Genomic DNA, 26346 nt, shown 5'->3' with positions numbered 1-26346 from the left:
GTATGTAACTTGGCACCAGTCCTGCAAATAATGGGACTGTGGATTGATGTGTGGGCACACCAAATTGTTGGATTTGGGCCTATAGATGTACACTAAAACATATGATGACAAAACGCAAGTATTCTCTGGTTTAAGACCTTGTCAGTTTTTCTACTGTGAGCACTTGCGAAAAGGACAGAATAACTCTACCCAGCCTATTCAGGCTGATCAACAAACAGAAGAGGATCTTAAATATATTTGCTATGGTACCTTTTCACTAGAAAAAAGATTTCAGGACTGAATTTTAGTTTTTAATCAGACCTCTTTTCTAGATTAAACTGACTTTTACCCCCTTTTTGGGGATAGAGTAGGGGGTTTGCTGTTTACTAACCAATACTAAGTTAATTGCCTGGAGTTTTGGAAAAACTCCATCTCCAGTGTTTAGTTTCTTCTGGGCACTTGGTGCCTCTTATCTTTGGATGTAGGAGACCCTGGAGTATCCTGGAAAACTGCCCTATTTAAAACCAAAAACCATATTTGTGCCTCACTCTGCATTTCCATATAAAATAGAAATGTGAAAACTAAACTAACTAAATGTTTTAAGGCCCCTTTATTCTTACAACTATAAAATCTGAAGTCAAGTTTATCTTAAATTACAAGCAAACAGTCTACAAAACATACATAATTCTTTTTTCAACTACTTCAGTAGAAAATAGTTCAACATTTTCTGCAGGAAAATGATTTTTCTGATGAATCAACATTTAAAACAGGGTCCATGATATTAGCCCTTTCCTAGTTTCTTGGCTTTCATGCTATGTGTGGAATGGCCATAAACTGTATTCCTGGTAATAACAATAATCCAAATACACCCTATCCTTTTATGTTAAAACTTTCAAAAATGATGACTGATTTTGGGTGCCTTCATTTTTTTTCTATAGGTGCAGCATCCTGAAACACCTTAAGGGGACCTGATTTTTGAGGGTGGGTAATCAGCACTTCTGAAAATCAGGATCTTTTAAAATATCTAGAGTCGGGCACCCAAAATCACCATTCTGAAAACCTTGGCTTTAAACTGTAGATTTAAAAAATCCAGCTTCTGTTCCTTTTGTAAATCCCTGTTTGTAAGGTGCTTGAGGGAGTAAATCCAGGGATAGTTGCTGGCGTCAGCACTTTCTAATGGCAGACACAACATAAGCTCCTAATAAAGAGCTACATCTTTAAGCCAACTACTTAGCTGGGTTATTAAATCAATTTAATTAATAATCCAGACTTTTGGTCAATAGTAAAAAGATTTTTCTTGCTGAAGATCTGCAAGAAATGAAAATCAACTGGCAACTTGTGATTGTGAGAGAGGGAATCCGAGAGATCTCAATATTTTCCTATAGCCAAGAAATCATGTTTCATACAGTCCTCAGCTAATTTGAAGTTCACTGTCCCATCAAATGCCCAGGCTGTAGTTAAAGAATGGGACAGTCACAGTCACTTGTGCAATGAAACCTCTGGCAACAAAAACTAATGCTAATCACATGTGATTGGAATTAATGTTCTATGTGACCAGTTAGGCATACTACAGCACTCCAAAGTCAGTCATGGCTAGCAAAGTCTGTTCAAGGCTTCTCCAGTTCTTATTTCCAGTGGTGCTGTTCTTGAGTTATTGAATGAAATGAATAAAGCTGAGGGTAAAAACTCCATGACACCAAGTTGGAAAAGGAACTATTCACTGTGCAAATAAGTAACAAAATAATCAAACCCCTCCTTCTCCAAGAGTGAATTTGAGTCAGTACATTTAATGTTTATCTTGGTAAACAAGCAGGCAACCGGTATTGCTCAGACTGATTTCACTATTTGAATGATGATTTTTTAAAAATCAGCATGACAGCCCACTTGGGCTTGTACCAACAATATTTAGCAGTCCATGTGCCACATTTTACTTTCAAGGAGAGAGCTTCCATGGTGGTCCAGTGTCTTGGACAGGTGACTGCTGCTTGGTCCCATGTTTAAAATATTCAAGCATTTTGATACTTGAAACACCTTTGCCACAGCCACTGTCTAAACTGTCTGGTGTATGTGGTCATTGGTGGAATGCTGAGAATTTAAAAAGACTCTATCACGGTTGACTGACCTAAAAGCAAAAATAGTTACACCTTTGACAGCTATTCCATACTGAAGGGTTTAGAACTTCAGGTATGTGGTGGTTTCTTGTCTAGTTACCTTCCCCTGCCCTCCAACAAACAGATCCATGCTGCTTCACTCAGATTCATAACTTACTGAGAAGGTTGCAGCAAAGAAAATAATGGGGGCAAATACAGAGTAAATGTCAAGGAAGGTTGAACTTTTAGGTCTAAACCTCAACAAAGTCCCTTTTTTAAAAGTAAAAGACAAAATCTTGATTGCATTGGTGTCTAATGTCTACAAAAATGCTGGTCTCTCAGGAGGAGGATACAGCTACTGTGCTACTCAGCCTTAGGGGGAGACATCCCTCTAAATTCCAGTAAAGTCAGGGATACTACCTAGCTTGTATCAGCAATTGCATGGCCCCCAGCCTTCTACTATGTCTTTGCTGTCAAGTTTGATGCTGTCTGTGTTTTTCTCATTGAACATGGGGCCTCCATGCCTTATCATGAGCTCCGTTGCCATCTTCACAAAAGCTTCCTCCACATTGCTGGAGTCTTTCGCAGACGTTTCTATGGCACAGATGATATCATAGTGTTCAGCCAGATTCTGAGCCTCCTCCAGCTGAACCTCTCGAAGGTCACTTAAGTCAGACTTGTTTCCTGGCAGAAGAAAGTGGAATTGTTTACAGATTAACTTTTTTATAATTACTGATGTCTGTGCAAATGTTCAGGAGGGGGCGTGAAGGAGAAAAGAGACAATAGCAGGAACCATGGGAGTGGGTCAGGAGTTCAGCAGCAAGAGCCTTTGGTGAGGCAGGGAAAATGGGCTGGAGGTCAAAGCCAAAACCGTTGCAGGGGCGGGGAATAGGGAACAGAAGGTAAAAGTGAGAGCGAGTGCAAGCTGTTGGTCAGCCTGCAGGAGCTGGATGCAGAACTCTGACCCATGCCATTATATAAAATTAAACTAACAATCACTCTTTGGACTCTAAGACTACCATTTAGTCTTCTGGTGCTTGTATAGCAGGCATGATGACACAGTCGTTGCCCCTGAGAAATGAAATTACACACACGGACTGGCTTTTCAAAGATCAGGGGTGCAACTGTGTGCCTAACATTCAACTTGCACATACAATTGCGATAACTGACCGTACAAATCAAGTGCACAATGGTGCATGCATTTTCACCCTTGCCTGACTTTGAAATTCAGATCTACAAGAACGACACTGAACAATGAGTGAAGTTAGAGAACGCAAGCTCTAGCAGGGTTAATAAAAAGTGAAGAGCAAAGAAAACCTCCTATCTAACATAATATGAACTCAATAAATTTTAAATTTCCAGGAACTGTCGTTTGGTGTGTCTGTACTTGCCTAGCACAATGGGGTCCTGTCCATGACTAGGGATGCCAGATGGTATGTAATACAAGTAATAAATAATAACACAATGTGGTGTAAATGGTATATGCTGGACTGAAGCTATGACTGGTAATTGAATCAGTATTTCTATTTCTTCAATGTACTCACCAGAAAGTAAAGTATTTAAAGGACAGAATGGTAGGTTGGCAGTCTCAAAACTAGCTCCTTAGAAGTTGGGACTAAACATGTATGCTGAGGCAGTGATGTCTAATCAGGAGAGTGGAACCCAGAAACCTCTGCGTTAGAACCTTGTCTCTGACAGTGGCTCCCCATAAACAAATAATTTAACTTTATTACATCTGTTCTGACTTCTGTAAAAGGAGGATAAAACTCTTACCTGCCTCACAGAGGTGGTCTGAGTGGTTAGTGTTTGCACAGTGCTTTGATGCTGTATAGTTTTATTTGAGTTCCTCACTCATCCAGAAAGGGATTAATTTTCCAAACTCACCAATCAGTAACTGTACTATGTTGGAACCAGCATATTTTCTCACATCCTCAATCCAGCGAGGAATGGACTGGAAAGAGCTTCTCTTGCTGATGTCGTAGGCTAGGATTGCTCCATTGGCGCTTCGGTAGTAGCTCTGTGTGATGGTTCGGAATCTCTCCTGGCCTGCTGTGTCCCAGATCTGCAACTAAACAAAATAAAACATGCAGTGAGATACTGGCTATTCACACATAGGGAACTGGTCTTGCTTTTCAAGTTAAGTCCTTTCCTCCTGAATGAAATGTGGCAGGATCAGGATTTAAACACACACTGGGCTCTGCTGGTTAACAAGACAGGAGTTGGTTCAGTGACCTTATAGAAAATCTATGCACAAATGTAGTGCTTTTTAAAATTTCTCTTAAAAAAAAAAAAAAAAATCCTGTGTTCCTCAGCTGAGATGAGAATTATGTACTCGGTAACATTTTCATACTTGGCTGCCTAAAGTTAGCACCAAAGCCATAATTAGGCACTTATGCAAAAGTGACCTCATTTTTAGGGGTGCTAGTATTTCCAACGCCCAGTGAAGTCATAAGGAGCTCAGACTGCTCGGTACTTTGAAAAATCAGGCTAATTTTGCTTGGATATTTAAATATTTTACCTAAAAATCTTCCTTCTACACAACTAGGAAGATAAAGAGTGTCACAGAACTGAATGTTTGTCAGCCATCCTCTTCATTTAGGAAGCTGAACAGACATTATGCACAGGTAGTAATAGGCCTGTCTAAACTGTAATGCTCTCACTTAAATCCAGTAACATAGGAACTGCCATCCTATATCAGATTGATGGTCCATCTAGACTAGTACAGTGTCTGAGTAGTCAGCATGGGGTGCGTCAGAAGAAAGTACAATAAAACTGATGGTGGACAGTATAGAATAACCTGCTCCTGGAGAAAGTTTCTTCTTAAACCCTGTTACGTATTGGTTGTCTTGCCTCCTGAAGCATGAGAATTTATCCCATACTGTTTTTTAATTTAAAGTAACTGAATATTCTCATTCACTATATCAATTTCTAATCCTTTTTGAATGTTATCAAGCTCAATATATAGTAGCAATGACTTCCACAGTATTTTCTTTTCAGTTTTAAATCTTTTGCCTTTCAATTTCACTGAATGTTTGTTTCCTTTTCCTTGTATTCTGAGGGGGTAAATGGGAGTGTCTAGTTTACTTTCTTTGTACTATTCATTATATTATGTACCTCTATCATGACTTCTCTTTTTTTTTTTAAATCCCCTCTCTAAGGTAAACAGTCTCAGTCTTTTCAATCTCCCCAGGCATGAAAGTCTTTCAATTTCTGAGCCCTTCTATTTCTTTTAGATTCTTTTTGAGATGACATGACCAGAACGTAACACAGAAATCCTAGTTGGGATATACCCTGGATCAGTATTGTTTTCCATCCCATTTCTTATGCATCCTAACATTGTGGATGTATTTTTTTTTTTTTAACCACTGCTGCATACCTGAGCAGAGGTTTTGTTTTTGCTGTCTAGGATGCCCTGGTCTTTTTCCTAAGTGGTAACAGTTTATTTAGAATCCAGTAATATGTAAAATTAAATTAAATTAAGTTAAAATTAATCCTTCAAATTAACAGGTTATTAGAAATCTTGGTTAGAGAGCATTTTCAGACGAGTGGAGAAGGGCAGAAGGTATATTAGAACACATCCAGGATGGAGAAGAACTCCAGGCAATGGTTGTAAATGATCTGGAAATGATGGATGCTATGTATGTGAGGCAGTAACTGGAGAGTTGTAGGTTATGTAGGTAGTTTGTGACTTATTGAGTGTCCAGGGAGATTGAAGTGTTCTCCGACTGGTTTTTGAATGTTATAATTCTCGATGTCTGATTTATGTCCATTTATTCAAAATTGTAACATTCAAAAACCAGTCGGAGAACACTTCAATCTCTCTGGACACTCAATAACAGACTTTAAAGTGGCAATTCTTCAACAAAAAACCTTCAAAAACAGACTCCAATGAGAAACTGCAGAACTGGAATTAATTTGCAAACTGGACACCGTCAAATTAGGCCTGAATAAAGACTGGGAAACTAATTTCCCCCTACTGTTACTCACACCTTCTTGTCAACAGTTTGAAATGTGCCACCCTAATTACATTGCCCTCATTACCACTACAAAAGTGATTTTTCCTCCCTTGGTATTCTACTGTTAATAGCCCACTTCCACTTTAATTCAATTGTCTCGTTAGCAATGATCCCCCACTTGGTAAGGCAACTCCCATCTTTTCATGTACTGTGTATATATACCTGTCTACTGTATTTTCCACTCCATGCATCTGATGAAGTGGGTTTTAGCCCATGAAAGCTTATTCCCAAATAAATTTGTTAGTCTCTAAAGTGCCACAAGTACTCCTCGTTGTTTTTGCTGATACAGACTAACACAGCTACCACTCTGAAACCTCCCTAAATTAGGTTGTTTCCTTCTAGAACAAGGGTGGGCAAACTTTTTGGCCCAAGGGCCACATCTGGGTATGGAAATTGTATGGCCATGAATGCTCACGAAATTGGGGGTTGGGGTGCAAGAGGGCGTGAGGGCTCCGGCTGTGGGTGCGGGCTCTCAGGTGGGCCTGGGGATGAGGAGTTGGGGACGCAGGAGGGTGCTCCAGGCTGGGACCGAGGGGTTTCGAGGGCGGGAGGGGGATCAGGGCTGGAGTACGGGGGTGGGGCACTGAAGGGGTCAGGCTCCGGGCGGCACTTACCTCAAGCAGCTCCCAGAATCAGTGGCATGTCTCTCCTCCAGCTCCTATGCGGAGGCACGGCCAGGCGGCTCTGCGCGCTGCCCTGTGCGCAGGTGCTGCCCCTGCAGCTCCCATTGGCTCTGGTTCCCGGCCAATGGGAGGGGCGGGGGCAGCGCTTGAGGTGGGGGCAGTGTGTTGTGTCCCGTGACTGCTCCTACACGTAGGAGCCGGAGGGGGGGACATGCCGCTGCTTCTGGGAGCCGTGCGGAGTGGGGCAAGACCCCAGCCCCGCTCCCCGGCTGGAGCGCCGTAGCGGGGCAAGCCCCAGACCCTGCTTCCTGGTGGGAGCTTGAGGGTCGTATTAAAACATCTGGAGGGCCGGATGTGGCCCCTGGGCCGCAGTTTGCCCACCTCTGTTCTAGAACCTCTTGGTCTTACTTCCCTAAATCCCTCTACAGTCCTATACAAGGACTTAGGTAGCCTCTTGCAGGACACTTACATTGCTAACTTTTTACCAATATTACAATGACTATAGGCTGTGCTGTGCATACATGTGTGACTAATTTACCTTCCTTGGGATCTTGTATCTTGTCAGCTGTATGCTGAATGAGGAAGGCTATTATTTTGACCAGCACAACTCACCTCTTTTAATTTAGAAAAAAAAATAAATATTAAGGAAAAACTCACCTTGAAAATTCTAAAAATCAAACGACTTCATTTAAAAAAGTTAAGGTTGCTAAGTGGCAAGACTGTTTTGTTAAGACAGAATCAATAAAAAACCCAAGCACTTCAAATCAAGGAAATTAATCGTTGATCCAAACCAAATGCAATTCTTTCCAATAGTCTCAAATACATACATGTCACAAAATCCTATTGAAAAAGAAACACGAATACTCACTATATGTACACATTAGTCAGCCTCAAATGCAAGTCATATTTATAATTTTATGAGGAACTGACAGTTACACATTCTCCCATTAAATTACATATGCAACATTATTGGCAAGAAACAGCAATTACAATTTCTTTACCAAAAATTCTACTCTTAATAATGACTGTTTCTCATTAAAAGTATCCTTGAAATTTTTTTTTTAACACTAAAATCAAAATAAATACATAAAGGAACTGTACAATCCAGGGATCAGTGTTAAGGATGTGATAAAATATTTTTATATTTCATAACAATGTTGTGTTCACACAGGCAGTATAGGATATGAAGCTCTTAACTATTTCCTTTTAAAGTGCGTAGGTTTTGTAAATGATGTGATAAGAAAGTGCAATTGTCACTTAGCAACCTTAACTGTTGTTTAAACAATTTTTGTTTTTGTAATTACATTGGCAACAACTCACATTAAGACAGTGAAATAGAGAGGTTGGGGAATAAGGGTTCAATTCAACTGAATACATCGAGAAGTCCAAAACAGCTATATATTGAGAGACTGGCAGGACGTTTTTAAGCAATTATCACCAGGAGCAAGTGGGTACAGGGTAAAGGAGGGAGGATAAATACTCACTGTTCTCAGGAAGTGTGACAGGATATTCTCATTGAACAAAGCAGAGGAGCTGCCCTTGTCACCAGTCTTGTGATAGTAATTTTGCTACTGAATGTCTATTTATTACATGAGTTGGTTATTTTGGTCTGTTTTTTGCTTTGAGTTTTGTGGCCACCACAGGCTTTAGCATTGGCTGGCACTGGGCTACATTGTGCTAAACAGAGTGTACTACTTTGACACACAACCACCTACTTGTACAGGAGTTACTCCTATTGCACAAATAATGAGTATACTGCACACAAACAACAGAGGTTCCTCCGGTTCTTTATTGCTGCATAAAGTTTAATGGCTTGAATGCTGAATAACTAGCAGATAAACTGGGTAAAATGCACATCCAATGCTGTGTATGTACGTAGGTATGTTACTTTGAATATCCCACCGTGATGCTAAAGCAGCAGTGAAAGAGACACTTTTAAAGATCAGTGCAGAACCTTCCCCCCTCAAACCCCTCTTCTTTTCCTTTCCTCCTTTAACATTTTGAGAGCAGATGGATCAAAATGTTACAAAGAATTTTGCCAGCTGCAATTACAAACCACACAATCCAAAAGATGGCGGCAGTGGCGTAGCCAGGTTCTAAGAACTGGGGGAGCAAACATTAAAAAGGTGCCCCCCTTTGGCTCCTCCTCTGGCCACGTTCCCCCATGGCTCCTCCTCCAGCTGCTCTGCCCCCCCCATGGCTCCTCCAGCCACGCTGCAACTATGCTGCGCCTCCCCTTCAAGCCTGGGGTGCAGCAGCCCCCCCCCCAGTTCCAACCCCATGTGTGTGCAGGGAACAGAGGGGATTACCGCCTAGATCGGGGTTATAGGGCCTGGCTCTGCTCAGGGGTTCTGACCCCTCACGGCTGGCCGGGAATGCAGCTCCTGGCGGGTCTGGGCCCCTTGGGCAGTGGGGCAGTTTGAGGGAGACTCCGCGCTCCAGGCTGAGCGCCGGCCGCCCCGAACTCATCCCCTGCTTGCCCGGCTCAGGCCGGGAGGCAAAGAGCCAGAGGCTCCCGCCTAGGCTGACATTCTCGCAGCAGCCCCTTGCCCCTCGCACCCCTGTTTAGCCGAGCTCCTCTTCTCCACCCCCTCACCCAGCCCGTCCCTCGCTCTCCCCCCGCACAGGAAGCTGAGCCGGGGCGGCGGCAGCGGCCACTACCGGGTAGGAGCTGCAGGTGATTCCCCATGTTGTTGGGCTCTCCGCCTACTTCCTCCACAGCCTTCGCTGTTTACCCGGACAGGAGTCTGGGAAGCCGCCGGGCGGGAGGAGGAGCCACCGGGGAATTGCTCTGACCTGCAGCCATGGTGAGCCACGGCACAGCGACCCCTAGCGTCCAGCGGGGCGAGAGCTACCGGGAGAGCCGCGGGTCGGGCTGGGCACCCCTCACCGTGTCACGTCCCGGGGCAGGACGTGAGGAACCTTCTTTGTGCTACCGGCAGCAGTGGGGTCTGGTGCAAGGCCGGCGCATGGATCCCGCTCAGAGCGTGGGGCCGCCGGTGCCACTTACCGACAGCCGGGGCGGGGGATGGGGAGGCTAATGGCGTCCCCCGGCCAGCGCAGCCCGGGACCAGTAGAGGCTGCCTATGGTGGTGAAGTGGCCTGCCCGGGCGCGCTTCAGGCAGCAGCTGATCGCTCCCCCCAAGGCTGCGGGTTCCCTGTGACCCCTTCATCTCCCCACACCAGCCTGGACTTGGGAAGAGAGATGGACGGAGGCAGCCTGCAGCGATCACAACAAGCCGTTACTAACTAAGGCACCGCTTTTAGAAAATGTGCTGCGGGGAAGCAGCTGCTTCCCCTGCACCCCACTAGTTACGCTACTGGATGGCGGCACATCAGGTGTCCCTCAGGGATCGATGTATTATCACCACTTAATATTACACAAGAAAACAGAAGTGATTGTAAAGAAAGCCTGAGAATGGAAAAATACAAACAAATACATGCCATACCATCCACATATTTCAATTTGGATTTAGCAATTCCATACACATTACCAATATTTAATAGAATCCATCAATAGTCTCTTGTTCTCTACAGCAAACTCTCTTCTAAGTAGTTATAGCTAAAAATTCAGCAGTTTGTTGTTTTCAGCATAAATTCTTAGTTTTTTCAATACCCATGTACTCATCAAATCTAAAACTATTTTTATTTCTTACCAACACACACACTGAAAATTCCCCTGCTAATATTCACATGGAGTTTCCAGTTCCTACCAGTTTCCATCTCCCAGTATGGTGAACTATGAGCCTATTATAATGTAAAAAACATTCAGAAGGGCGTTTTTTACTTTTTTTTGTTGCAATCTTGCAAAACAGTAAATTATTTATCCCAGGTGAGCTGGTAAGTTAGGAAGTTTTTCCTAATGTCCAACCTAAACCTCCTTTGCTGCAATTTAAGCCCATTGCTTCTTGTCCTATCCTCTGAGGTTAAGAAGAACAATTCTTCTCCCTCCTCCTTGTAACAATCTTTTATGTACTTGAAAACTGTTATCATGTCCCCTCTCAGTCTTCTCTTTTCTAGACTAAACAAACCCAGTTTTTTCAATCTTCCCTCATAGCTCATGTTTTCCAGACCTTTAATCATTTTTGTTGCTCTTCTCTGGACATTCTCCAATTTGTCCACATCTTCCACCTAAAATGTGGTGCCCAAAACTGGACACAATACTCCAGTTGAGGCCTAATCAGCGCAAAGTATAGCAAAAGAATTACTTCTCATGTCCAGCTTACAACACTCCTGCTAATACATCCCAGAATGATGTTCGCTTTTTTTGCAACAGTGTTACACTGTTGACTCATATTTAATTGTGGTCCACTATGACCCCCAGATCCCTTTCTGCAGTACTCCTTCCTAGGCAGTCATTTCCCATTTTGTATGTATGCAACTGATTGTTCCTTCCTAAGTGGAGTACTTTCCATTTGTCCTTATTGAATTTCATCCTATTTACTTCAGACCATTTCTCCAGTTTGTCCAGATCATTTTGAATTTTAATCCTATCCTCCAAAGCATTTGCAACCCCTCCCAGCTTGATATCGTCCGCAAACTTTGTAAGTGTACTCTCTATGCCATTATCTAAATCACTGATGAAGATATTGAACAGAACTGGACCCAGAACCGATCCCTGCGGGACCTCACTCATTATGCCCTTCCAGCATGTCTGAGAACCACTGATAACTACTCTCTGGGAACGTTTTTTCAACCAGTTTTGCACCCACCTTATAGTAGCTCCATCTCGCTTGCATTTCCCTAGTTTGTTGTGTTGCTGTAGCAGTTTAAATGTAGACATAGCCTTACATCTGTTTGTCCTCTCCTCTTCTCCCCAGGGCTAGAAGTGTGTTCAGGGGAGTGTTCTGTTTTGGATTTTATATACATTACAAACACATTGCTATATCTTTGTTAGAAAAGGCAAGGTCAAAGAAATGTGCCTTGCACTTAGAGTGAAAGATGGTGAGGCTTCTAATGATCCTTTGTTCCTTTGGGACATAACTCCACACTCTTGAGCCAGTGTCACATTCCAGGGAGTAATCCAGACTAGTGAGGGGTTGTGTCACCACCTGCCCTGCAACTTTGGGTGCCTCACAATGCTTTGCTGCTTTAGCTCCCAACCTGAACCAGTCATAAACAGCCAAACAGATGCAGGCCACACGCTGAGTGTCTGTATACCTGCAGCCTGCCAGCAACACTCGTCACACTCTGGCTTCCACCAACGTTGGTTACCACTTGCAGGGTGACCCCAACACACTTCCAGTCCTGGATTTCCCCAAAAACGTGTGTTCTACTTTGTCCAGCTCTCTCCTGGACAGTTCAGATATTAGAAGTCTGTTACACTGGTAAGGGGTCAATAAGCAACAGTTTGCTACTTTAACTGGAGTTACCCAAACAGTTCAGTTAAATCAAACCGAATTCAGTATTGTGTGTAAGAATAAAACAAATTTATTTAACTACAAATCCTTACCATATGTTCCCAGCAACAGGGCTGACCAAATTCTCAGGTCAGAACCCCTCCCCGAAGTCCAAAGCCTGATTCTTTCATCATCTTGAGGCAGGGGGGAGAGCACAAATACCTAGAGTGTTTCCCCCCCACCCCCACTTTTATACTCCAGTCACCTTTTGAAAAGCATTTTCCTGGGGGTTACCTCTACATAAAGTTCCTTCCCACTGTGGGGACAAAGATATGGAGTCTCGTGGTGAATGAGCTTCCATGTTGTTTGTTAAAATGCAGATCGATCTGTTCCTGCCCCCTTTCATTGCCAAGAAATGGTTACTTGACTGGTGATTGCCAGTCAAGGTTGAATCCACTTGGCTTGAGTCATTAGCTTGTCTTTTGTACTTGAGAAACAAGTTTAACCCCTCCCAAGACTTGTCTGGTAAATACATTTCAGTCATAATTTTATCTTATGTTCATAACTTTATATATAGTGTCACTGCACACATTTCACCATGATATTATTGACCAGTGAATTATTAGTTTTCAAATGATACCTCTCAAGGCATATTTTGTACGAAGATTATTATAATGCTGTATAGGGTATAATTACATGGTGCACCCGTGATTACTGGTCACAGATAGAACTTTCTTGGAGGCTGATTCAACTAACCGAAAATGGACAAAGTTTACATAATCTTGTCATTGCAGAAAATGGTAAGTTTCTCATTGGCCATAACAATACAAGATTAGGTCAACATATGTCATGCAATGTACATTTAGAAGAGAATTTTATTTGTGAAATAAGATAGCAAACTAAGCAAAATGAATATTTTTCAAGTTGTCAAGGACAGATTTTTTAGCACCGAGAAATATGTTGCGTAGCAAAGGTTCATGTTGAACAAACACACACAAAAAACTTGAAAATAAAGTTGTCTTGCCTCCCCTGCTCCCTATATAATTTACTAAGCACTGGCTTCCTTTCCACTCTGTATTCCTGTGATATCCCCACTCTGGCACTTTGAGTGTAGAAGGTGGGGGCCCGCAAGGATTTTAAAAATTAATATTTGCCACTCCAGGCTTGTATTAAACTCCCAAGGTTACAGCTTTTCTCTGACCTTGGCTTGGTAAACGCTGCCACCAGCCAAGTGCAAAACCCCCTTTGGAACCCAGGAAGACGCACTTGGGAATTCCTTCCTGTGGGGTACCCTCAAGCCCTTTCACTCCCCCTCCGGGGAAGAGCTGAGAAAGAAAACAAAGGAAATTAGCTGTTGCCACCAGCTAATTCAGGGATTCTCAAACTGGGGGTTGGGACCCCCTCAAGGAGTCACAAGGTTATTACAAGGGGGGTTGTGAGCTGTCAGCCTCCACTCCAAACCCTGCTTTGCCTCTAGTATTTATAATGGAGTTAAATATATAAAAAAGTGTTCTTAATTTATAAGGGGGGGGGGTCGCACTCAGAGACTTGCTATGTAAAAGGGGTCACCAGTAAAAAAGTTTGAGAGCCACTGAGCTAATTAAACAACATGCACAAACCTCTTAGGAAACCAAAAATCCAATCCTGTTCTTTAAAAAAAAAAAAAAAAAAAAGAACTTAGGCTTTTGGTAGATTTTAAAAGAGCAATTCCAAAAATTAAGCACCCAAAACAGCTTTCTTGGGGGTTCAGCTTAAAGGTTACAAGCAAGCAAAAGCATGTGGGGTGAGCACAGAGGAGTCCATTAGCCATAAGAAATAACAGAAATAAACCTAATCGTGTCTTTCTAAACATTCCTGATCTACTTACACATTTGGGAGTTCCAAATAAGTAGTTCTAGGTATGATCTGATGATTTATCATCATACCTGGCTTAAAGCTTCTCATAGCATAACTGCTCCCTGTTCCTTTCTTTCCCGGAGAAAAAACAACAGAGCAAAGGGGAAGTTGTTTCCCATTTTAAAATGTTCTAGCCTTCCCATTAGCTCTTTTGGTCAGGTGCCCACTCCCTTTCCTTCACCTGGGGGACTTTTTAAAACCCTTTACAGGTAAAGCAAGCAGCCAACTGCCACCAAGAGGGACTTTATAGCTAACTTGCTTGCTGGGTGTCCATAAAAGGGAGCTACGCTCCCCCCCACTTTCATTTATCACAATTCCTAAAGAAGTTGGAGATAGTGGGGGTGCATGTTCACTTTGTTTGTGCAACAGCATCAGTGATATTTCATCTCTAGGAAGTATTTAATTGTTTAGCACTACAAACACAGCAGGGGAGTTTGCATGTTATGAATCCCGCAGAGAGTAGAAACTTTCATATAATTTCTTTGGTAATGGATGCAAAGGGTATTTCCTCCTAAGTGATTCTAAGCCAGCTTACCATGTTTAAGCCCTTTCATATCAAATGGCAAACAACAGTATAGATTTCAGTACACCAGCAAATTCCTGTATATACTTGGAAAAAGCTTTACCAAAACAATTTTTGTAACTTAATCTGTATGATCTTTCCCAACAAGAACAAAATCAAGGTTTGATCAGGCAAGACCTCCTTTCCACTAATGCATTTCAATTTAAAATTCTATTAATATACAGAACAGCGAGGGGAAATAAATGAATGGCTCATCCTGTCATGTGACATTCTAAAAGAAAAGAGGTGCCAGGCTGAATTCCAGTTTGCTGGGAACATTGCACTCCTGTTTGCTTCAATACCAGGGGTGTCAATTTCATTGAGGAGAGGGCCAAATTCTATCTTTGTTTATGGTCTGTGGGCTGGGGTAAAAAGAGATCCAGGGGAGAATATGGCCTATATATAGTAACTCAGGCTGAGATCCACAAAAGGACTTAGGTGCCTAAGATCAAAATTTAGGCACCACTGATAGTCAAGACCCTGATCAGCTGCTGCCTAACTTTGGAAGTGCCTAAAATCCAGCAGCACCTACATTTTTGCCATAAAAGTCCCCTAAGTTTCTGCTACTGGGCATGCACACAAGGTACACAGGCGCCTAGCTCATGCTGAAGCCCCAAACACCTCAGCATCCTAAAACCAGGTGAAAACAAGCATTGCCTGGCCTAAGTTGCCTGCAGAGTCGGATCTGGTAGGCATCCTCAAGCACGCCTGACTCTACACAAAATGGTCAGGGGTGAGAAAGAGGGCCTCCCTGATAACCTTTAGTTCAGTGGTCAGAGCACTCATGCAGGAGGTGGGAGACCCCAGTTCAATTTCCCCCTCTGCTTGAGGTGGAGAAGGAATTTGAACATGGGTTTCTCACCTCTCAGGTGAGTACCCTAACCATTGGTCTGTACAGTTATGCTAACTTTCTCTCTGGCCCAATGCACAATTAATGTTCTATGTGGAATGGCTTCAACAGGAGAGACTGAGAGGGCCCCACACCAGACTATCCCAGAGCTCAGGACATATGGGAGATCCCCTCCGCCGTGCAACCCTGCTTTTGGGTGGAGTTGGGTATGCTTTGCTGCCATTCTAATAAGAAACGGCGTAGGCGCCCGACTCCAGAAGAGGGTTCCTGGCTGTGGATCCCAAGCAGATATTGGTGCCTCCTTCCAGCTCAGATTTAGGCACCTAACTCTTGGACGCGGCTTAGGAAACACTCCTCTCCTCAGTATCTGCTTTGGTGGATCCCCACTGGCTTTTGTAGATCCCATTCTGAGGTGATATCTCTCCCCTTCCATTGTAATGGGAACCTAGGCACATAACTTAGGATCCGTGCAGGACACGACTATTTCTGTCCTTTGTTTCTCTTCCTTCCCCATCTTTGTGTCTCTTCTGTTCTTCCCTCTATTTCTTTCCGTGCTGCAACTCCCAAATCAGAACCCCTGGGATCTTCACTCCCTCCCACCGTTCCAATTGATTAAATGACCAGCGATTAAATATTGCATGTTGCCACTTGTGTGTAAAGTCATTGGGCTTTAGAACTGACACTCCAGATTGGGGTGAGGAAAATGTAACACTTAAGACAGGGTGTGATGAAGTTTACAGACCTCTCGCTGAGACTCAGGGAGTGATGGAGCAGTACTGGTCCAAGATGACCCTGCTTCTCAGCAGCTGCAGAGCATGCTCCAAATGTAAGACCTGCTTAAATGGGGTCTCTGGCAATCAAGCCAGGGAAGAGTGAAGAAGAGGTTGTCTGCAGGAAGGAAGCCAGTTAGCAGCTTCTGGGACAGAGAACTTTACAGGGAAAGGCTCTGGACTGGGGGTAAGGCCTGACTGGGCAGGCAGGGGCTGTCTGAACCCTCTTTCTCTTGTCTTCTCCCTGATAAGGGGGAATAAATGGACATTGAGAAGGGAACTCGGAAGCTCCCATTGACTATCTGAATAGTTGAGAGTGTCTGAGGCTGAGCAATCCTCTGCTGGGAGGGAAGCAGAGTGCTGTGACCACACCCCAAACAGAGGAGAGAAGAGAACAGGGGGGGTAGGAAGTGGCCTGGGGAGGCTTGCCTGCAGTATCAGCTAGAGGGGACTGACAGCCGGTGGAGAGGGAGGGCCTGGGCTCCCCTATCCTTCCCTCTGCCCTCTGTTTGATTGGGAGGACCCTGAGATCGCTGGGGGATGATAGATTTTCACTCAGCTCCGAGGCCCTTAGATTGCCCAATAAAGCCATCTTAGGACTTTGGAGACTGTTGAACCTGCCCACTAGGCATGCTGGTCCCTAAGTGATGCCTGCTACACACTGTTTCAGGCTGTCTGCAGATTCAGGCAGATGTCACTGCACTAGTTGTGGTTTGGTAGCATTTGGAAGGGCTGAAACTTCCGGTTTTCTTTTTAAATGAAAGCTGAGAATCAAAATATATGCCATGTAATCCACACGGAAGCATCATGTAGGCAGAATCCAGCCCATGGGCCTATGTTTGATACCCCTGCTCTACACGTGTGAGCTCCACAATTGTGAGTACATTATGTAGTACATACATAAACTGATGATGAAATACTGATAGGAGACCAAGCCCAATAACCAAAATGTTGAAGATTTGAATTTTTTCAAAATATTTATCAAACCAAGGAAACCCATGAAATCACATCAAAAGGACTTGAAGGAAGTCATCATACTGACTCAGGTCCTTTAGACCTCATTGAGACTGTCTCCTTTAACTGTATCACACTCCCATTTTCCCTATCTCATTGACATAATAGATTTTATCAGCTTTTTTTTTTTTAATTGTAAGCTCATGGACAGAGTCTGTGCCTCCTTTTATGTTTGGAAAATGACTCCCACATTGTGGATGCCATTGAAAGTAATGAATAATTTGAAAAAGCCACGGCAGTCTATCATACCAAGGGAGCCTTTGTCATGGATCGATTCATACACTGGAACTGTATTCTAAAAATCTTTAGCTATTTTGCAATTAAATAATCAGCTATTTGGTTATTTGACAGTGCCCTAAACTGCGTGATTAGGCAGAAATTTAAAAACTGTCAAATGTAGGATTGGGTAGCTCTGGGGAGACTACTCCTGATGGCTGGTTGACGGCTTTTTCAACATGTGAATTAATAAGTCCAGTACTCCATAAAAAAGGATTCACATTACAAAAGCTATTTCCCCAGTTTAAAAAGAAAGCTTCTCTCTCTTCTGTTGCTTGAAGAAAGACAAACAGAGGGAACTGACTACACAAAGGAAATAGTAATATTGACTACATACAAAGTGCTATCAAATGGACAAAGTAAGCAAATGGGGGGGGGTATTCACTAATCTTTCAATTATTACAATCTTAATTGTTACTTTTAACAACAGTTGATAAAGTTTTTAGAAGTGTGATTCATAAACTGTTGTCCCTTTAAATCAAGGACAATTGTCAGTCTCACAGACTAATGCCCTGATCTCTCATTCAAATCTTTGCAGGCAGATTTCTGAAGATAGAGATCTAGGGGTGTGCAAAGGTCTACCTGCACAGATACAACAACAGAAGTGGGGCCGCTGCTTTTTAGTGTAAACTTATTTTATAAATGAAATCTTCAGATACCCAACTTCAGAGCTTGTGTTGAATGGACAGTTACAGGCAAATGCACTTTTCCTGCTCATCTGAAGGCCACTACTTGTTCTGAACTATTGCCCTGCTATTGCTTTAATTTTGGCATTGACTGTTTAAATGAGAAGATTGAGAGGTTCTATTTAGGACACAGCAATTTAAGGAAATCCAACAGGTGTTTATATAGAACTTTAAAATGTGTATCAGCTGATATGTGCTTTTCTCACAAACCAGTAGGTGAGTGAAGTTTTTAAAACGGCCAGTCTAACAACTAATCCCAAAGATTAATGTCAGATTTAATTCATGTTTTTTGTAAATTTCCTGCCAAATAAGTCACTGTTAGGTAACCTAAGGGAATTTCCACCAGTGTAAATGATAAGTAAACATAAACAAAGGAAATGTTGCTACCATGCTAATAAGGACTTGTGGATTTGTATTTTGTTCTCTCTCTCTCAAAAGCTTTCTATTGCTCACTCAGAACAAACTACTGTTTTATTGATGGGAGTGTTACCATTTACTTCAATAGGGAGCAGTTAGACCAATGCTGAACACTCTTAAAATCCCACCATCTGTCCTCATGGGTTTTAATCTGGTTAGAGGGATACAGTTAGGTCCTGTATACTATACTTGTATACTACAACTTTTAACCACGCTGCACTGGGTTGCCTGGCACTGTTGTTGCTAGAAATCGGGCCTATGTTTTTCATCTTTAAAAGAGTTAGTTGAAAAAAATCAGATGAAATGTTTAGCAGAGACTGGTTTTTGACAAAGTTCCAGTCAGGCAGGTTTCCTATATATGCTGAGCTTATATTGTCAGAATAAGGAATCCTCCCATCACAAACTGCACTAAAACCACATTTGTCGAGTATGTAAGGCCTATGAGCTTCATGGTGTCCCATTTAACTCCAAGTTGTAAGTGTGGTTACAAAATGAAAATAAAATGCCTCCCTATTCTCAGCCTCCTGTAACATGCTGAACAAACCTATTTAGATTAGATCCTCAAGAGCTGAATACCTGTAGATAAGTTTCGAATCCAGAGCTGGATCCAAATTTCACAATCAGTCACTATCTTAATAGGCCAAACAAAAGACTCACATCCAAACATTTTCAAGTTCTGGGCATGTTCTGATCTCTGGCTCCATCTCTAATTCAGACCAAAATATAGTGCCAACTACAGTATGTCTACTAGCTGGATCTATTAGTACACCTTACTAAATACATACTGTAGATTAATTTGCCTGCTTGAAATGCCTATTACTGCTGAATTAGAGATTCTTTTTCTTATTGTCAGTACTTCTGCAATACCTAAGGAGTCTGGTTTAGTCCCTGGGCCGGAGCTGCCCAATTCTCAGTGTTCCTAGCAGAGATACCTGGCATGAGAGACACATTTGTCACTTTGTGTGTGTCTGGCATTTAAATTGAGCCAGGTTTCAATCTTAGAGGGGAAAACCCCACTTCCTGTGCCTCCTAACTTGGTGAAAAGCAAGAAAGAGGAACTAATATAAGATTAAAAAAAAACACAAAATGATACTTTTTGCAGGGTGACTTGAAACATGAACTGCTTACCCCAGCTGTACAGACAGAACTAGAACCAGAAAGACAAAACACCTGCAAAGGAAGTAAATGCCCTAAACTTTGAGCTGTCCATAGAAACCATACTCCTTACTGTAAGCTCATCATTCCTCTCCTCCCAATAACTTTGATCATTCTCTTCTGTCACCTTTTTCCTACTTGCTAGGATTGTTGCCCATTTTCCTCACCAAAGCTACTCTGAAGGAAGAAGCAGTCATTAGAGGACCTGGCCCCCTACCTTGGCACACAGCTGTGAGACAGACCAAAATACAATTGTAATTACTATATTTATATAACTCTTTCATATTAAAGAGGCCTTGACTCTAGGCTGTGACCAAACTGAGCTCTGCTCAGCCTCTGGGGGGAAAGGGAAGGAAATGAGCAAAGATGGCTGCATACTACCTGGATTCTGGAGGTAACTGGATGACTGGGCTAGTCCACAGAATAAATTAAGCAGCCCCATAGGCTGTTCAGCATCAAAGAATAAACAGTTGGAGTGCAGTGTGCTGCAGCCATGCTTTCCCTCTTCTGAATTGCCCCAAGAGTTGGTCTGCCACTTCTATGCCATGGATACAATGGAGCTATTTCCCAGTGGGTAGCTATGCCAGTTTTGTGTGGCACCTGTATGCCCACATAGCTGATATACACAGGAAGAGCAGAGGCCAGAATTAAGGCCACCGAATCATTCTGTTTTGTAAACAGGAGCCTCCAAGTGGCTTTTTGTGTGTGGTTCCTTGTACACTGGGATCTCAATGTGACAAAGTGCTTAGAAAAAAATCTTAGTTTCATATTAACTACCAGCCCTGCAACCTCAGTCTGAGATCTGAAATTCAAACTGTGTTCTTTCTAGCTTGTGCATTATCATCAATAACCTGAACCAACTGAGATTCTTTATTATACTCAGTTATACCTGAACTGTCTTGAAGAGTCTGCAGTTAGAACTTAACTGATACTGCTGAGGTGTGAGCAGAAATCAGTCCAGTTCACTGTGCCATTGTTGACTCCTAAGCAGTATATGCAATAAAGATAAACTTATTTTTGTCACACACATATATAGTAGATGTTTAGCATAAAAAAGGTATCACTTTTGAACACAACAGCACTTTTAATTGTCTGTGCCAGCTTGCACAGGGATCCTAGCACAGAGCATTGAAATTCAGCCACCTCTGCAGGAAGCGGTGGCAGTTGTTTCATGGCAATGCTATAGCTAAGTTTAGAAGAAGTATACAAATTGTTTGTAGGGATCTCACTGCAGAGGGAGAGGTGGAGTGAACAGGCATGGGGCAGTAATATGCCTAGGGCTGTGATGTTTGCTGCCAGCCAGGATATCCTCTTCCTCTCCCCATCCTCCAATAAAGGCGCTGTCAGGGCAGCTCAGTGCTTACGTGACAGCCATCCTACGGGCTCTAGTGCTCTCTCCACCTCTGCTCAGGTGACCACATGGTACCACCAAACAAAGGCCACTCTATGAAATGCAGAATTATACTATTTTGACAGCTGTCTCCCTCCCTTCCCCTGCTCATGTTCTACTTATGGTAGAAACCCCCACCTCTGGGTGCCAGTCTTGGCTGGAAACCAGGCTGCTCGGATCAAAGGCTGCTGAGTGCCCCTGGGCGGATATGGGTCCTGGCTTTTTAGGAACCACCTGAGGGGCATCACTTCGGATACAGGACAGGGATGGTCCCTCTCAAGAGCTGTTACCTCTCCCCCCCCCCCGGGCCTCTGGGGCTCTCTCCCGCCTGCAGCCCCGCGGCTCCGGCTCTGCCCCTGCTCCAGCCCACCTTGACCCGCTTGCCCTGGATCTCCAGGCTCTTCATGGTGAAGTCCACGCCGATGGTGCTGCCCTGGCGCTCGGCGAAGGCCCCGGTTTTGAAGCGCTGCACCAGGCAGGTTTTGCCCACGCTGGCGTCCCCGATCAGCACCAGCTTGAAGAGGAAATCGTAGCGCTCCTCTGGGTCCGGGCCGGGGCCTGCCGCCCCCAGCGTCGGGGGGCCGGGCATGGCCTGGCCGGGCTCGGCTCCTTCACCCTCCGCAGCGGGGAGCCGGGCTCTGCGCAGCGCCCGTCGCTCCGGGCCTCAGCGCCCGGCAGTCAGCGCCCGCCCCGCCGGGCCGGGCCTCGTCTCGGACCCGCCTCTGCGCCCGCCCTCCCTTGCATGGCCCCGTCAGATGGCGCGCCTGGGCATGCTCGCCAGCCAGTGCCCTCCGCCCGCCACGGGGCCGAGAGAGCCGAGCCGGGCTGGCGCTGGCGGGCCCCGCGGGGAGGGGGCGGCTCTGGCCTTAGCCGCAGCCTAGCCCGATGCGTGGCAGAAGGGGAGCAGCCGCCTGTTAGGGCCCTGACCCAGCCACCGGCTCCTCCGGGGTTACCGGCTTCTAGGCATAGTTTGGGATTTTAAAAGATAAACCCGCGTGCCCAATGGTATACAGAGCAGAGACATGAAACTGGGGGAGCTGCCCACACCAAGCATGTTTTTGATTCGTACTATAGTAACACCAACGTGGACCAGGACTCCATGGTGCTAGGCCTTGTGCAAACCCAGAAGGAGGAGAGCTGCCCCCTGGGAGTTTACAATCTGTCATCATCAAAGTTGCTCCATGGCCATCTGGTTACTGGCTTTTGAAAGTATGGGCCAGATTCTCTGCTGGTAACCTAAAGATGATGCTGTGCCCCTTTTCACCAGCAGACAATAGGGTCCTAGTTTTGTCGTTGAGTAATTCAGGAACTCAAGTGGGACAGCAATGGATAGAGTAGGAGGGAAAACACTGATATAAAATTATTCTGCTTAACTGCCAGGGGGCAAATTTGTCACATACACATGGGAAACACTATTTAATCTAGGATGCATATTACTTTTCTCCTGAATATCATTCCCAAACAATATTGATAAGTTACACCAGACAGAGTATCTTTTTTTTTTTTTTTTTTTTTTACAGTATCAGAGGGGTAGCCGTGGTAGTCTGAATCTGTAAAAAGCAACAGAGGGTCCTGTGGCACCTTTAAGACTAACAGAAGTATTGGGAGCATAAGCTTTCGTGGGTAAGAACCTCACTTCTTCAGATGCAAGTTTTTTTTTTACAGTATTCACAAGTGGGTCATAATTGGAATCATAGACAATTTCTAAAATATAGTTTCATCCGCAAAAATTAAATTTGTTTAACTTTAAAGCTAAACAGTAGCTCCTTCAGAAGGGAATAGTAATTCTTGATTGGTGAGATGATGCACCAGGCAAAAAGTGCTCCCCCTTACGACAAGTGCAGAGAATAGGTGGAGGAAACTGTTTGTATGTGACAGGTGACAGATAAGTGTGTCAGAAACTGTCCCCAGATTATCATCAGCTCAGGTCCAGAGGATGCAATTTCTGAGGGAAGTCAGCGAAGCATGTCAGAAATTGTATCCCCTGGAATATAGTTGAGGATAAGATGGGGGTGGCGCCCATCCATAAGAAACTATGGGCTGGTCCACACTAACCCCCCATTTCGAACTAAGATACGCAACTTCAGCTACGTTATTCACGTAGCTGAAGTCGAACTATCTGAGTTCGAACTTACCGCGGGTCCACATGCGGCAGGCAGGCTCCCCATGCGGCAGGCAGGCTCCCCCGTCGACTCCACGTACTCCTCTCGCCGAGCAGGAGTACCGGCATCGACGGCGAGCACTTCCAGGATCGAGCCGGGATCTTTTTATCACGTCTAGACAAGATGCGATAAATCGATCCCAGAAGATCGATTGCTTACCGCCGGACCCGGAGGTAAGTATAGACGTACCCTATTTCACCTCAACCAGGAGCTGAGGAAATAGGAAAGCCAGATGCAATTTCTGACAGTGTTCCCTCTCAGAAATTGTATCCCCTGAATCAGGGCTGAGCAGGATGCATTTTTTGATGAGGGTGCAAAAACAGATGTATAACCAGATGCAAAAACCCTGCCTTCCTGCCATTCTTGAGTACCCAACTCAGCAGTCCCCCTTGGTCTTTACATCACCCTTGACCATTCTTCAGCTCTATCTCCTCCACTGAGCTTCCAACCCAACACTCCTTTACCTTCTGGATTTTTGAAGGAAGAGTTTGGCAATAGCAATCTGCCCTCTCATTACCACTCATCAATTGGTGGTGGCCTGCCCCACATCTTTACTGTTCAGGTCTTCACAGTCCCTCAAATGTTATGAAGAAAAAAAATTTTCTGGCAAGGGACAGTGCCCTTCTCATCTAGCATTGCAGGTCCAGGGAACAACTCCCACCCCCCTCCAAGCATAGGCTCATCTTTTGTGGGAAAATTCCTATTCTATATGGATAGACAGTCTCCTGCATTGTGGAAAAAAATCCCTCATTAATGGAGGGGCTTCTAGGGGCCTAATGCTCAGCTATCCCTCCCAGTCTACAACAGGATTGCCCGGGGGAGGGAGCAAGTGGGGCAATTTGCCCCAGGCCCCGGGCCCCACAGGGGCCCCCATGAGAATATAGTATTCTATAGTATTGCAACTTTTTTTTATGGAAGGGGCCCCCGAAATTGCTTTGCCCCAGGCCCCCTGAATCCTCTGGGCGGCCCTGGTCTACAACTCTGACCAAACAGCCCTGCCACTCCCCCACCCAACATCCCTCCCTTTATCTCACCCAGCCAATCCTCTCTTCCTGCTGCCAGATCCCACACATCAGCTACTCTCTCTGCCTAACAACCTTGTGCCATTTAACCAGATTTATGGCCTGGGTGCTGGGCTCCTCAAGCACAAAGCTTTTTTTTTCTCCTTCCCAAGCTTCAGGGGTAGCTTTCCAGATGGGCTGGTTTTATTCCTGCCTGCTTGGGGAATGGGTTACTCAGATTGTGGGGTAGAAACTGTGGAACCTGACTCACACTAAGATATCCTGTTTGCATCAAGATGCTTCCAGTAAACATAAAGAAAAAAGGGTGGGTGGCAGTGTTAGATGACGCACTAATTTGGGGGAATTTCCCATAGCCATCATACATGATGTATCACAGTAGTGAATCAACTTCTTTCTCACTATGTTTATAGGCTGAGGTCTAAAAGAAAAATAAACAGTTCATTTTCATCCCATCCATTATGAGTAGTTCTTTATGTAGATAAATAGCAAATTAAAGGATTTAAAGGCGATTCATTATTAGTAATGTTTAATGAGACCTACATAAACAATGGCCAAGTCCTGCAATGAGCTAGCTGTGTGTGAAAGAATCTGCCCTGTAGAATCCAGGCTACTCTGGATATTAAATATCCAAATAGTGTACCGATAGTAGTATATATGATTAGGCAAGTGCAGTTACAATATTATCTGTCAGCTTCATTTACATGTTGTATTAACATGCTGGCCGTTGTTTGCATGACTGCAAGTGGGGGTGTGGCTTATTTCCAAGCTGACATAATATTCAGTGCTATATTTTTGCACCTTGTGCAATGTGTTGTGTTGCCCAGACACATCTTTAAAAATGGCAACACTGTGTTGGGGCTAATTAAAAGGTATCAATCTGCGAGGCAGTTATTTGAGATAAATAAGACACGTCTCTTTAGCAATCTGAAAATCTTTGCCTGTGTTTTTCTCTGCACATTAGTTAGAGTATCTATAAAATACAAAATATTGTTTTAATAGACATGCTTTTTTGTTTGAGAAATGTATGCCAGAAGTAATTGAGATGTGTTAATACCATGGGACATTGTTAGTGAAGAACTTTGACAATACCTGTCCTGAGAGTATCTTTTTATTTGTATCTAGTGTGTGCCAAACTTCAGCCTCTGTTATATCCATTAAATAATTTAAACTTCACTGAGAAGGCCCCATATCTGTAAATACAATTAGTAGAATTAAGAAGGTTGTAAGGTGAATGTGTTTAGTGGCGTTATCCAAGAGGGCACAGAGTGAGGTTTGTCGTCACCTAGTTGTGCCAGAGGAGGGCAGCTTTAATTTATGCCTGAGCAGAGGAGACTGACCAAGCAAGGCTGCCTTGGACTGGTACTGAATCTACACATTTCTGGGTTTCCTGGTCACTACCCTTCTTAATGTGTCTCTGCTTTTTTTAGTGTGGGTTCCACCAGCTGACTCCAGACTCCCAGCAGAATGGAAGTTGTAGGCACCTTGTACTGTTATGACACCCCAACCCCCTCAAGGAAGACTTTCTGCTAGTGGGACCTGCAAATGTGGGTTAAAAAGCCAGTGTAACCCTAAAATATTGGCCAGCCAGGGAAAAACATTTGTTAATAAGGAAATAAAATATTGCTATAATGTACAGTGTCCAGTTAACTCATTTCCATTTTACATTGTGGTATTGAAATGATCAATGTCTGAGTCTAAACTACATTAGAGAAATAGATTTCTTAGGAAAGAATGTCACATAGTCTGCCAATTTAAAAAAATGTTGTATCTTGATTGGAAAATTAGATGTATTACTTCTGTGCAAGCAGAATTATGCATTTAATTAATCCTTATACTTACAGATCAACACAAGACTCTGTAGCTTGCATTAAACTGTCAATTTTGTTAGAATTGTTAATTCTATCAAAAATCCCCAACACCGCATAAAAATAAATATTTATATAATAAATAAAGTAATAAAATAACTTGAGTAATTCTGTATGTAGGATCTTTCATTAGTTCCACTGAGTCTTAACAATTGTAAAATAGAAATATTTTGAATGTTAAAAATCTCTATCTTTGTTTAGAAGCTGCCTTTGATTAATCCCCAGTCTCCACCA

At 43.6% G+C, this 26346-nt stretch overlaps 1 protein-coding gene across 3 annotated transcripts; it reads right to left on the bottom strand.

Annotated features, from left to right (window-relative positions):
* Positions 1-1746: 1746 nt before the first annotated feature.
* On the bottom strand, positions 1747-21768 carry RAB43 (RAB43, member RAS oncogene family). Of its 3 annotated transcripts, none has more exons than XM_034775749.1 (3): positions 21434-21768; positions 3954-4137; positions 1747-2753 (listed from the first exon to the last, which is right to left on the bottom strand). In XM_034775749.1, exons 1-3 carry the CDS (start codon positions 21650-21652, stop codon positions 2500-2502), a joined length of 657 nt encoding a protein of 218 aa, XP_034631640.1. In that variant the 5' UTR covers positions 21653-21768; the 3' UTR covers positions 1747-2499. The 3 variants fall into 3 exon arrangements, with proteins under 3 accessions (XP_034631640.1, XP_034631641.1, XP_034631642.1); XM_034775750.1 differs by having other exon boundaries at positions 3954-4131; XM_034775751.1 differs by lacking the exon at positions 1747-2753 and having other exon boundaries at positions 4001-4137; positions 21448-21768.
* Positions 21769-26346: the final 4578 nt, after the last annotated feature.

Source organism: Trachemys scripta, chromosome 7, assembly GCF_013100865.1.
Source record: "Trachemys scripta elegans isolate TJP31775 chromosome 7, CAS_Tse_1.0, whole genome shotgun sequence".
NCBI lineage: Eukaryota > Metazoa > Chordata > Testudines > Emydidae > Trachemys > Trachemys scripta.
The sequence above is the reverse complement of the archived record's forward strand: the minus strand, read 5'-3'. Positions and strand labels throughout refer to the sequence as shown.

Bases quoted from the DNA above. Each gene is read 5' to 3' on its own strand.
- RAB43 (XM_034775749.1), bottom strand. From the start codon at position 21,652: ATGCCCGGCCCCCCGACGCTGGGGGCGGCAGGCCCCGGCCCGGACCCA. The intron at 4,138-21,433 runs GTGGGCTGGAGC...TATTTTGTTTAG, and splicing joins TCCAGGGCAAGCGGGTCAAG to TTGCAGATCTGGGACACAGC. The intron at 2,754-3,953 runs GTGAGTTTGGAA...TTCTTCTGCCAG, and splicing joins CATAGTACAGTTACTGATTG to GAAACAAGTCTGACTTAAGT.